At 40.9% G+C, this 12,542-nt stretch overlaps 1 protein-coding gene and 1 non-coding gene across 4 annotated transcripts in view; both read left to right on the forward strand.

Moving 5' to 3' along the window:
- Nucleotides 1-12,542, forward strand: part of LOC106604098 (ectodysplasin-A) — a 58,582-nt gene that overhangs the window by 26,872 nt on the left and 19,168 nt on the right. For 2 of the 3 annotated variants that reach the window (XM_045717804.1, XM_045717806.1), the window contains exons 5-7: nucleotides 10,039-10,073; nucleotides 10,857-10,908; nucleotides 11,642-11,772. In XM_045717804.1, the coding sequence (XP_045573760.1) occupies nucleotides 10,039-10,073; nucleotides 10,857-10,908; nucleotides 11,642-11,772 (218 nt within the window). The remainder of the gene's footprint in view (nucleotides 1-10,038; nucleotides 10,074-10,856; nucleotides 10,909-11,641; nucleotides 11,773-12,542) is intronic. The other variant, XM_045717805.1, reaches the window with a different exon arrangement.
- On the forward strand, nucleotides 10,630-10,703 carry trnav-uac (transfer RNA valine (anticodon UAC)). The gene has a single exon. It is a non-coding gene; the product is annotated as a tRNA-Val (tRNA).

Raw genomic sequence — 12,542 nt, forward strand, 5'->3', positions numbered from 1 at the left:
CGGTGGTTCCCAGCTCCAGTCCTCCAGTACTCCCAGCAGTACAGTTTATTGTAGCCCCCTGACAAACACACCTGATTTCAACTTGTTAACTAATCATTTTAGGCCTTCGATGAGTTGAATCAGGTGAGGTTATCCAGGGCTACAATACAAACGTGTGTTGGTGAAGAGGAAATGCAACCCTAACCCGGACTTCCTGTGGAGGGTCAGAACCCAGAGAAGCATCAGCATTGTTCTGACCGGACTTCCTGTGGCGGGTCAGAACCCAGAGAAGCATCAGCGTTGTTCTGACCGGACTTCCTGTGGAGGGTCAGAACCCAGAGAAGCATCAGCATTGTTCTGACCGGACTTCCTGTGGAGGGTCAGAACCTAAATCACAGTCAACATAATTTTAATAGCGGGTGAGAGCATTCACAGCCAACCGTTTTTATCATTTCTATAGGCTGTGCAATTGCGTAAGAGAAAACAGAGTGATGGCCTCTATTAAAAAGAGGAGGATCCCATCAGCTTTCTATAGACTAGGCCTACTATATTTATTTCTCAACTTTTCTATTATTAAGCACATTGCTTCTCTTTACAACAGGAGTATAGCCTACCTGGCTGGTATGAAAATAAACCACGGGGAAAAGCGTCCTCCATTCGCTATTTAACCCTCCTGCTGCCTTCCGGTCGAATTGGACCGATTTAGCGACGTTTTCTCTCTGAAAAATGTAGTTCATTTAATCTGATTGTCATAAGGTTCCATGACTTTGTCCACACAGGGCATCTGAACACACAAAATACATTTTGATGATTTTCATGAAATTTTAGGTGTTTTATTTAACTTTTGTACACCTGTGGTGTTCCCGGTCAAAAATGACCGGTCATTAGAAATGAATGGGTGAAACTACAATTAGTGTATAAAATTGAGTTCAGGCACATGCACATTCATCAGATGGACACACTTCCTCTCCCAGACCCCCATGTGTGTTTGAGCACACACACACACACACACACACACACACACACACACACACACACACCTCACTCCCCTTCTTGGCTTCCATGGCAACCCTCACGGGAACCACACCTGCTGGCATTCTCACAAACAATCACAACATTGTTTCAATAATATACAGAACTTTTCCTCGCAGCTCTGGTATATAAAGCTTTTTTGAGGCCTTGATCACAATTCATTCTGTGGCAACACAATGACTGAACGATATACTGTATGTGAGGCTCTTGATCATATCTTTGATCATGACGCTGGTGGGGAGGAGAGAGTCCTTGTTAAACTTTGACACAAAGTAGTCTGTCATAAATAGCACAGTATGTTTCATCTGAGTATTTGTTATAGTCAGAATAATCCATACATAATACTTTTATTTACTCAGTAACAGGTTGTACGAGCTCAGGTCAATGAGGACTACAGGCCATAAATAGCAAATAGAAACTCAAAACTTGTAATGTTCACAAGATCTTAAGTTGATAAAAAGATTTAACACAACATTAGGTGATAATATATGTATTATTATGGATTTATAATCAGCTATAATGGGGGGGGTCATTTCGGACCGGGAACACAATTAATGAACATGAAACGATGTCATAAGGTGAATGCATCAATTTGTAAGTCGCTCTGGATAAGAGCGTCTGCTAAATGATGTAAATGTAATGTAAATGTACACAGCAGCAGGGTTAAGAGCATAATGACATGTATTTTCCCCCCTGTCCCTGTTCTGATACAGGTGCATGATAATGTTCCATTCTAAATCAAAACAAATGTCACACATATATTATTTAGTATATGGAAAATATTACATCAAGAATAGTCTGATGGGTGACAATATCAGCCACTTGATAGTCTAATGATATATTATTCTGATATATTATCTCTTGGGAATTATATATTATCTCTTGTGAATTATATATTATGATATATTATCTCTTGTGAATTATATATTATCTCTTGTGAATTATATATTATCTCTTGTGAATTATATATTATCTCTTGTGAGTGATATATTATTATGATATATTATTATGAAATATTATCTCTTGTGAATGATATATTATCATGATATATTATCTCTTGTGAGTGATGCCCAGCTGTTGCGCATGCTTTTTTAGTCTCACACCTCATGTAGCCCATAGTCCTATATGTTTAATAAGGTTAGTAGCCCATAGTCCTATATGTTTAATAAGGTTAGTAGCCCATAGTCCTATATGTTTAATAAGGTTAGTAGCCCATAGTCCTATATGTTTTAATAAGGTTAGTAGCCCATAGTCCTATATGTTTAATAAGGTTAGTAGCCCATAGTCCTATATGTTTTAATAAGGTTAGTATCACCCCTCATGTATCCTAGCCCATAGTCCTATATGTTTTAATAAGGTTAGTATCACCCCTCATGTATCCTAGCCCATAGTCCTATATGTTTTAATAAGGTTAGTATCACCCCTCATGTATCCTAGCCCATAGTCCTATATGTTTTAATAAGGTTAGTAGCCCATAGTCCTATATGTTTAATAAGGTTAGTAGCCCATAGTCCTATATGTTTAATAAGGTTAGTAGCCCATAGTCCTATATGTTTAATAAGGTTAGTAGCCCATAGTCCTATATGTTTTAATAAGGTTAGTAGCCCATAGTCCTATATGTTTAATAAGGTTAGTAGCCCATAGTCCTATATGTTTAATAAGGTTAGTAGCCCATAGTCCTATATGTTTAATAAGGTTAGTAGCCCATAGTCCTATATGTTTAATAAGGTTAGTAGCCCATAGTCCTATATGTTTAATAAGGTTAGTAGCCCATAGTCCTATATGTTTTAATAAGGTTAGTAGCCCATAGTCCTATATGTTTTAATAAGGTTAGTAGCCCATAGTCCTATATGTTTAATAAGGTTAGTATCACACCTCATGTAGCCTAGTCCATAGTCCTATATGTTTAATAAGGTTAGTAGCCCATAGTCCTATATGTTTTAATAAGGTTAGTAGCCCATAGTCCTATATGTTTAATAAGGTTAGTAGCCCATAGTCCTATATGTTTAATAAGGTTAGTAGCCCACAGTCCTATATGTTTTAATAAGGTTAGTAGCCCATAGTCCTATATGTTTAATAAGGTTAGTATCACACCTCATGTAGCCTAGTCCATAGTCCTATATGTTTAATAAGGTTAGTAGCCCATAGTCCTATATGTTTTAATAAGGTTAGTAGCCCATAGTCCTATATGTTTAATAAGGTTAGTAGCCCATAGTCCTATATGTTTAATAAGGTTAGTAGCCCATAGTCCTATATGTTTAATAAGGTTAGTAGCCCATAGTCCTATATGTTTTAATAAGGTTAGTAGCCCATAGTCCTATATGTTTTAATAAGGTTAGTAGCCCATAGTCCTATATGTTTAATAAGGTTAGTAGCCCATAGTCCTATATGTTTAATAAGGTTAGTAGTCCATAGTCCTATATGTTTTAATAAGGTTAGTAGCCCATAGTCCTATATGTTTTAATAAGGTTAGTATCACCCCTCATGTATCCTAGCCCATAGTCCTATATGTTTTAATAAGGTTAGTATCACCCCTCATGTATCCTAGCCCATAGTCCTATATGTTTTAATAAGGTTAGTATCACCCCTCATGTATCCTAGCCCATAGTCCTATATGTTTTAATAAGGTTAGTAGCCCATAGTCCTATATGTTTAATAAGGTTAGTAGCCCATAGTCCTATATGTTTAATAAGGTTAGTAGCCCATAGTCCTATATGTTTAATAAGGTTAGTAGCCCATAGTCCTATATGTTTTAATAAGGTTAGTAGCCCATAGTCCTATATGTTTAATAAGGTTAGTAGCCCATAGTCCTATATGTTTAATAAGGTTAGTAGCCCATAGTCCTATATGTTTAATAAGGTTAGTAGCCCATAGTCCTATATGTTTAATAAGGTTAGTAGCCCATAGTCCTATATGTTTAATAAGGTTAGTAGCCCATAGTCCTATATGTTTTAATAAGGTTAGTAGCCCATAGTCCTATATGTTTTAATAAGGTTAGTAGCCCATAGTCCTATATGTTTAATAAGGTTAGTATCACACCTCATGTAGCCTAGTCCATAGTCCTATATGTTTAATAAGGTTAGTAGCCCATAGTCCTATATGTTTTAATAAGGTTAGTAGCCCATAGTCCTATATGTTTAATAAGGTTAGTAGCCCATAGTCCTATATGTTTAATAAGGTTAGTAGCCCACAGTCCTATATGTTTTAATAAGGTTAGTAGCCCATAGTCCTATATGTTTAATAAGGTTAGTATCACACCTCATGTAGCCTAGTCCATAGTCCTATATGTTTAATAAGGTTAGTAGCCCATAGTCCTATATGTTTTAATAAGGTTAGTAGCCCATAGTCCTATATGTTTAATAAGGTTAGTAGCCCATAGTCCTATATGTTTAATAAGGTTAGTAGCCCATAGTCCTATATGTTTAATAAGGTTAGTAGCCCATAGTCCTATATGTTTTAATAAGGTTAGTAGCCCATAGTCCTATATGTTTTAATAAGGTTAGTAGCCCATAGTCCTATATGTTTAATAAGGTTAGTAGCCCATAGTCCTATATGTTTAATAAGGTTAGTAGTCCATAGTCCTATATGTTTTAATAAGGTTAGTAGCCCATAGTCCTATATGTTTAATAAGGTTAGTAGCCCATAGTCCTATATGTTTTAATAAGGTTAGTAGCCCATAGTCCTATATGTTTTAATAAGGTTAGTAGCCCATAGTCCTATATGTTTTAATAAGGTTAGTAGCCCATAGTCCTATATGTTTTAATAAGGTTAGTAGTCCATAGTCCTATATGTTTTAATAAGGTTAGTAGCCCATAGTCCTATATGTTTAATAAGGTTAGTATCACACCTCATGTAGCCTAGTCCATAGTCCTATATGTTTAATAAGGTTAGTAGCCCATAGTCCTATATGTTTAATAAGGTTAGTAGCCCATAGTCCTATATGTTTTAATAAGGTTAGTAGTCCATAGTCCTATATGTTTTAATAAGGTTAGTAGCCCATAGTCCTATATGTTTTAATAAGGTTAGTAGCCCATAGTCCTATATGTTTTAATAAGGTTAGTAGCCCATAGTCCTATATGTTTTAATAAGGTTAGTAGCCCATAGTCCTATATGTTTTAATAAGGTTAGTAGCCCATAGTCCTATATGTTTAATAAGGTTAGTAGCCCATAGTCCTATATGTTTAATAAGGTTAGTAGCCCATAGTCCTATATGTTTAATAAGGTTAGTAGCCCATAGTCCTATATGTTTAATAAGGTTAGTAGCCCATAGTCCTATATGTTTAATAAGGTTAGTAGCCCATAGTCCTATATGTTTAATAAGGTTAGTAGCCCATAGTCCTATATGTTTAATAAGGTTAGTAGCCCATAGTCCTATATGTTTAATAAGGTTAGTAGCCCATAGTCCTATATGTTTTAATAAGGTTAGTATCACACCTCATGTAGCCTAGCCCATAGTCCTATATGTTTTAATAAGGTTAGTAGCCCATAGTCCTATATGTTTTAATAAGGTTAGTAGTCCATAGTCCTATATGTTTAATAAGGTTAGTAGCCCATAGTCCTATATGTTTAATAAGGTTAGTAGCCCATAGTCCTATATGTTTTAATAAGGTTAGTAGCCCATAGTCCTATATGTTTTAATAAGGTTAGTAGCCCATAGTCCTATATGTTTTAATAAGGTTTGTATCACAACTAAAGTGGCCAAATAACTTTTTTAAATGAAGCACATTAATTTGTTGGATCTGCTAAATGAACTAGTGTAGCCCCACAGCCACATCAGGACCTGCTAAATGAACTAGTGTCGCCCACAGCCACATCAGGACCTGCTAAATGAACTAGTGTAGTCCCACAGCCATATGGCATAGCCACATCAGGACCTGCTAAATGAACTAGTGTAGCCCCACAGCCACATCAGGACCTGCTAAATGAACTAGTGTAGCCCCACAGCCACATCAGGACCTGCTAAATGAACTAGTGTAGCCCCACAGCCACATCAGGACCTGCTAAATGAACTAGTGTAGCCCACAGCCACATCAGGACCTGCTAAATTAACTAGTGTAGCCCACAGCCACATCAGGACCTGCTAAATTAACTAGTGTAGCCCACAGCCACATCAGGACCTGCTAAATGAACTAGTGTAGCCTCACAGCCACATCAGGACCTGCTAAATGAACTAGTGTAGCCCCACAGCCACATCAGGACCTGCTAAATGAACTAGTGTAGCCCCACAGCCACATCAGGACCTGCTAAATGAACTAGTGTAGCCCACAGCCACATCAGGACCTGCTAAATGAACTAGTGTAGTCCCACAGCCACATCAGGACCTGCTAAATGAACTAGTGTCGCCCCACAGCCACATCAGGACCTGCTAAATGAACTAGTGTAGCCCCACAGCCACATCAGGACCTGCTAAATGAACTAGTGTAGCCCCACAGCCACATCAGGACCTGCTAAATGAACTAGTGTAGCCCCACAGCCACATCAGGACCTGCTAAATGAACTAGTGTAGCCCACAGCCACATCAGGACCTGCTAAATGAACTAGTGTAGCCCCACAGCCACATCAGGACCTGCTAAATGAACTAGTGTCGCCCCACAGCCACATCAGGACCTGCTAAATGAACTAGTGTCGCCCCACAGCCACATCAGGACCTGCTAAATGAACTAGTGTCGCCCACAGCCACATCAGGACCTGCTAAATGAACTAGTGTAGCCCCACAGCCACATCAGGACCTGCTAAATGAACTAGTGTAGCCCACAGCCACATCAGGACCTGCTAAATGAACTAGTGTAGCCCCACAGCCACATCAGGACCTGCTAAATGAACTAGTGTAGCCCACAGCCACATCAGGACCTGCTAAATGAACTAGTGTAGCCCACAGCCACATCAGGACCTGCTAAATGAACTAGTGTAGCCCCACAGCCACATCAGGACCTGCTAAATGAACTAGTGTAGCCCACAGCCACATCAGGACCTGCTAAATTAACTAGTGTAGCCCACAGCCACATCAGGACCTGCTAAATTAACTAGTGTAGCCCACAGCCACATCAGGACCTGCTAAATGAACTAGTGTCGCCCACAGCCACATCAGGACCTGCTAAATGAACTAGTGTAGCCCACAGCCACATCAGGACCTGATAAATGAACTAGTGTCGCCCACAGCCACATCAGGACCTGCTAAATGAACTAGTGTAGCCCACAGCCACATCAGGACCTGCTAAATGAACTAGTGTAGCCCCACAGCCACATCAGGACCTGCTAAATGAACTAGTGTAGCCCCACAGCCACATCAGGACCTGCTAAATGAACTAGTGTAGCCCCACAGCCACATCAGGACCTGCTAAATGAACTAGTGTAGCCCACAGCCACATCAGGACCTGCTAAATGAACTAGTGTAGGCCACAGCCACATCAGGACCTGCTAAATGAACTAGTGTAGCCCCACAGCCACATCAGGACCTGCTAAATGAACTAGTGTAGCCCACAGCCACATCAGGACCTGCTAAATGAACTAGTGTAGTCCACAGCCACATCAGGACCTGCTAAATGAACTAGTGTCGCCCCACAGCCACATCAGGACCTGCTAAATGAACTAGTGTAGCCCACAGCCACATCAGGACCTGCTAAATGAACTAGTGTAGCCCCACAGCCATATGGCACAGCCACATCAGGACCTGCTAAATGAACTAGTGTCGCCCACAGCCACATCAGGACCTGCTAAATTAACTAGTGTAGCCCCACAGCCACATCAGGACCTGCTAAATGAACTAGTGTAGCCCACAGCCATATGGCACAGCCATATCAGGACCTGCTAAATGAACTAGTGTAGCCCCACAGCCACATCAGGACCTGCTAAATGAACTAGTGTAGCCCCACAGCCACATCAGGACCTGCTAAATGAACTAGTGTAGCCCCACAGCCACATCAGGACCTGCTAAATGAACTAGTGTAGCCCCACAGCCACATCAGGACCTGCTAAATGAACTAGTGTAGCCCACAGCCACATCAGGACCTGCTAAATGAACTAGTGTCGCCCCACAGCCACATCAGGACCTGCTAAATGAACTAGTGTAGCCCCACAGCCACATCAGGACCTACTAAATGAACTAGTGTAGCCCCACAGCCACATCAGGACCTGCTAAATGAACTAGTGTAGCCCCACAGCCACATCAGGACCTGCTAAATGAACTAGTGTCGCCCACAGCCACATCAGGACCTGCTAAATGAACTAGTGTCGCCCCACAGCCACATCAGGACCTGCTAAATGAACTAGTGTAGCCCCACAGCCACATCAGGACCTGCTAAATGAACTAGTGTAGCCCACAGCCACATCAGGACCTGCTAAATGAACTAGTGTAGTCCACAGCCACATCAGGACCTGCTAAATGAACTAGTGTAGCCCCACAGCCACATCAGGACCTGCTAAATGAACTAGTGTCGCCCCACAGCCACATCAGGACCTGCTAAATGAACTAGTGTAGCCCACAGCCACATCAGGACCTGCTAAATGAACTAGTGTAGCCCACAGCCACATCAGGACCTGCTAAATGAACTAGTGTAGTCCACAGCCACATCAGGACCTGCTAAATGAACTAGTGTAGCCCCACAGCCACATCAGGACCTGCTAAATGAACTAGTGTCGCCCCACAGCCACATCAGGACCTGCTAAATGAACTAGTGTAGCCCACAGCCATATGGCATAGCCACATCAGGACCTGCTAAATGAACTAGTGTAGTCCACAGCCACATCAGGACCTGCTAAATTAACTAGTGTAGCCCCACAGCCACATCAGGACCTGCTAAATGAACTAGTGTCGCCCACAGCCACATCAGGACCTGCTAAATGAACTAGTGTAGTCCCACAGCCACATCAGGACCTGCTAAATGAACTAGTCTAGCCCCACAGCCACATCAGGACCTGCTAAATGAACTAGTGTAGCCCCACAGCCACATCAGGACCTGCTAAATGAACTAGTGTAGCCCCACAGCCACATCAGGACCTGCTAAATGAACTAGTGTCGCCCCACAGCCACATCAGGACCTGCTAAATGAACTAGTGTAGCCCACAGCCACATCAGGACCTGCTAAATGAACTAGTGTAGCCCACAGCCATATGGCACAGCCACATCAGGACCTGCTAAATGAACTAGTGTCGCCCCACAGCCACATCAGGACCTGCTAAATGAACTAGTGTAGCCCACAGCCACATCAGGACCTGCTAAATGAACTAGTGTAGCCCACAGCCACATCAGGACCTGCTAAATGAACTAGTGTAGCCCCACAGCCACATCAGGACCTGCTAAATGAACTAGTGTAGCCCACAGCCACATCAGGACCTGCTAAATGAACTAGTGTAGTCCACAGCCACATCAGGACCTGCTAAATGAACTAGTGTAGCCCCACAGCCACATCAGGACCTGCTAAATGAACTAGTGTAGCCCCACAGCCACATCAGGACCTGCTAAATGAACTAGTGTAGCCCCACAGCCACATCAGGACCTGCTAAATGAACTAGTGTAGCCCACAGCCACATCAGGACCTAACATCAGGACAACTCAGAGGATGCTATTCTGTTCTTCTGAAATAGACTACATTTTCTTCATATCATGTTTCTTTAGACCTGTCTAAAATAAATCAGGGATTTATTGTGAAGGTGTAGACTATATATTACATAGATTTATTAGACTTTTATAAAATGTGGATGTTCCAAAGGTCTGCATCAGTGGTTTGTAGTGCTGTGTGTGGAAGCCAGGAGATGCTGAATGTGTTCATGTTATTTAACGGTCCCCTTGCTGACAACATGGCCGCCACAGCCCTAGTTTAGATCACTTTTTATCCTTTTGTTCTCCTGCCTGAAGTTGGGGTTAGGGGGGGGGCTGGGTGGTGGCGTCCCAAATGGAACCCTGTGTAGTGCATTACTTTTGTTGTGGCCCTGGTCAAATGTAGTGCACTGTAAAGGGAATAGGGTGCCATTTGGGACAAAGTTAAAGAGTTAGGAACTGATCCAGGATCTGATCTCTATCTGTTACAGGAGTCGTCGATAAAACCAAAACAAGAGATCTCCAGGTAGAGTATTTCATCTTTAAACAAACGTTTTACAACACATTTATTACACGACTTATTATTGTACTGAAAAACGATGAAGGTTGGAGTAACGCTGTGCTCCTAAAGACTGATTTAGAAATTATCTACTGTTTGTTGCAGCCTGCAGCCTGCTGTGTGTTGTGGCCTGCTGTGTGTTGTGGCCTGCTGTGTGTCGCGGCCTGCTGTGTGTCGCGGCCTGCTGTGTGTCGCGGCCTGCTGTGTGTCGCGGCCTGCTGTGTGTCGCGGCCTGCAGCCTGCTGTGTGTCGCGGCCTGCAGCCTGCTGTGTGTCGCGGCCTGCAGCCTGCTGTGTGGCGCGGCCTGCTGTGTGTCGCAGCCTGCTGTGTGTCGCAGCCTGCTGTGTGTCGCAGCCTGCAGCCTGCTGTGTGTCGCAGCCTGCTGTGTGTCGCAGCCTGCAGCCTGCTGTGTGTCGCGGCCTGCTGTGTGTCGCGGCCTGCTGTGTGTCGCGGCCTGCTGTGTGTCGCGGCCTGCTGTGTGTCGCGGCCTGCTGTGTGTCGCGGCCTGCTGTGGTACAGCAGTGTCCCGTGTAGCTCAGTTGGTAGAGCATGGTGTTTACAACGCCAGGGTTGTGGGTTCGATTCCCACGGGGGACCAGTACGGATAAGTCTGGATAAGAGCGTCTGCTAAATGACTAAAATGTAAAATGGTGCATCTACAAGTTCTTTGTGTTCTACTAAACCGTACTGGAGGTTGAGGGTCGGATGAGCTCCAGTCGCCTGACTAGATGTATGTGATGTGTGTTGCAGCCTGCCGTGGTCCATCTACAAGGACAGGAAACCACCATACAGGTCAAGGAGGGTAAGTGTCCATTGTAGATAACACCACGGTTTATCTACCTTCAAATACTGTAGCTGTGAATTTACTCCTGTTCAGAGGTACTCTGGGTGTTTTGACTGCCTTTCCCCCATGATTGATTGATATATTGATTGATTGATATATTGATTGATTGATATATTGATTGATTTATTGATTGATTGATATTGATTGATATATTGATTGATTGATATATTGATTGATTGATATTGATTGATATATTGATTGATTGATATATTGATTGATTGATATATTGATTGATTGATTGATTGATTGATTGATTGATTGATTGATTGATTGATTGATATATTGATTGATTTAGATATTGATTGATATATTGATTGATATATTGATTGATATATTGATTGATTGATATTGATTGATATATTGATTGATTGATTGATTGATTGATTGATTGATATATTGATTGATTTATATATTGTTTGATATTGATTGATTGATATTGATTGATATATTGATTGATTGATTGATTGATTGATATTGATTGATATTGATTGATATATTGATTGATTGATATATTGATTGATTGATATATTGTTTGATATTGATTGATATATTGATTGATTGGATTGATTGATATATTGATTGATTGATATATTGATTGATTGATTTGATTGATATATTGATTGATTGATTGATTGATTGATTGATATTGATTGATATATTGATTGATTGATTGATTGATGTCTTTGTCTAGACCTTTCTGAAGGTGTTTTGAGGAACTGGAAGATGGTGTCGATCCACCACCGTGTCTTCAAGATGCACTCTCGCTCCGGACAACTGGAGGTCCTGTTAGACGGCATCTACTTCATATATAGTCAGGTAGAAGTGAGTAGTGACTACTACAATAATACTACAACTTTACATTACTAATACTATATACTACTACAGTCTCTACCTACTTCATATATAGTCAGGTAGAAGTGAGTAGTGACTACTACAATAATACTACAACTTTACATTACTAATACTATATACTACTACAGTCTCTACCTACTTCATATATAGTCAGGTAGAAGTGAGTAGTGACTACTACAATAATACTACAACTTTACATTACTAATACTATATACTACTACAGTCTCTACCTACTTCATATATAGTCAGGTAGAAGTGAGTAGTGACTACTACAATAATACTACAACTTTACATTACTAATACTATATACTTCTACAGCCTCTACCTACTTCATATATAGTCAGGTAGAAGTGAGTAGTGACTACTACAATAATACTACAACTTTACTACATTACTAATACTATATACTACTACAGTCTCTACCTACTTCATATATAGTCAGGTAGAAGTGAGTAGTGACTACTACAATAATACTACAACTTTACTACATTACTAATACTATATACTACTACAGTCTCTACCAACTTCATATATAGTCAGGTAGAAGTGAGTAGTGACTACTACAATAATACTACAACTTTACATTACTAATACTATATACTACTACAGTCTCTACCTACTTCATATATAGTCAGGTAGAAGGGAGTAGTGACTACTACAATAATACTACAACTTTACTACATAACTAATACTATATACTACTACAGTCTCTACCTACTTCATATATAGTCAGGTAGAAG

The sequence above is a fragment of the Salmo salar genome, chromosome ssa05 (genome assembly GCF_905237065.1).
Source record: "Salmo salar chromosome ssa05, Ssal_v3.1, whole genome shotgun sequence".
In the NCBI taxonomy this organism is placed as follows: Eukaryota; Metazoa; Chordata; class Actinopteri; order Salmoniformes; family Salmonidae; genus Salmo; species Salmo salar.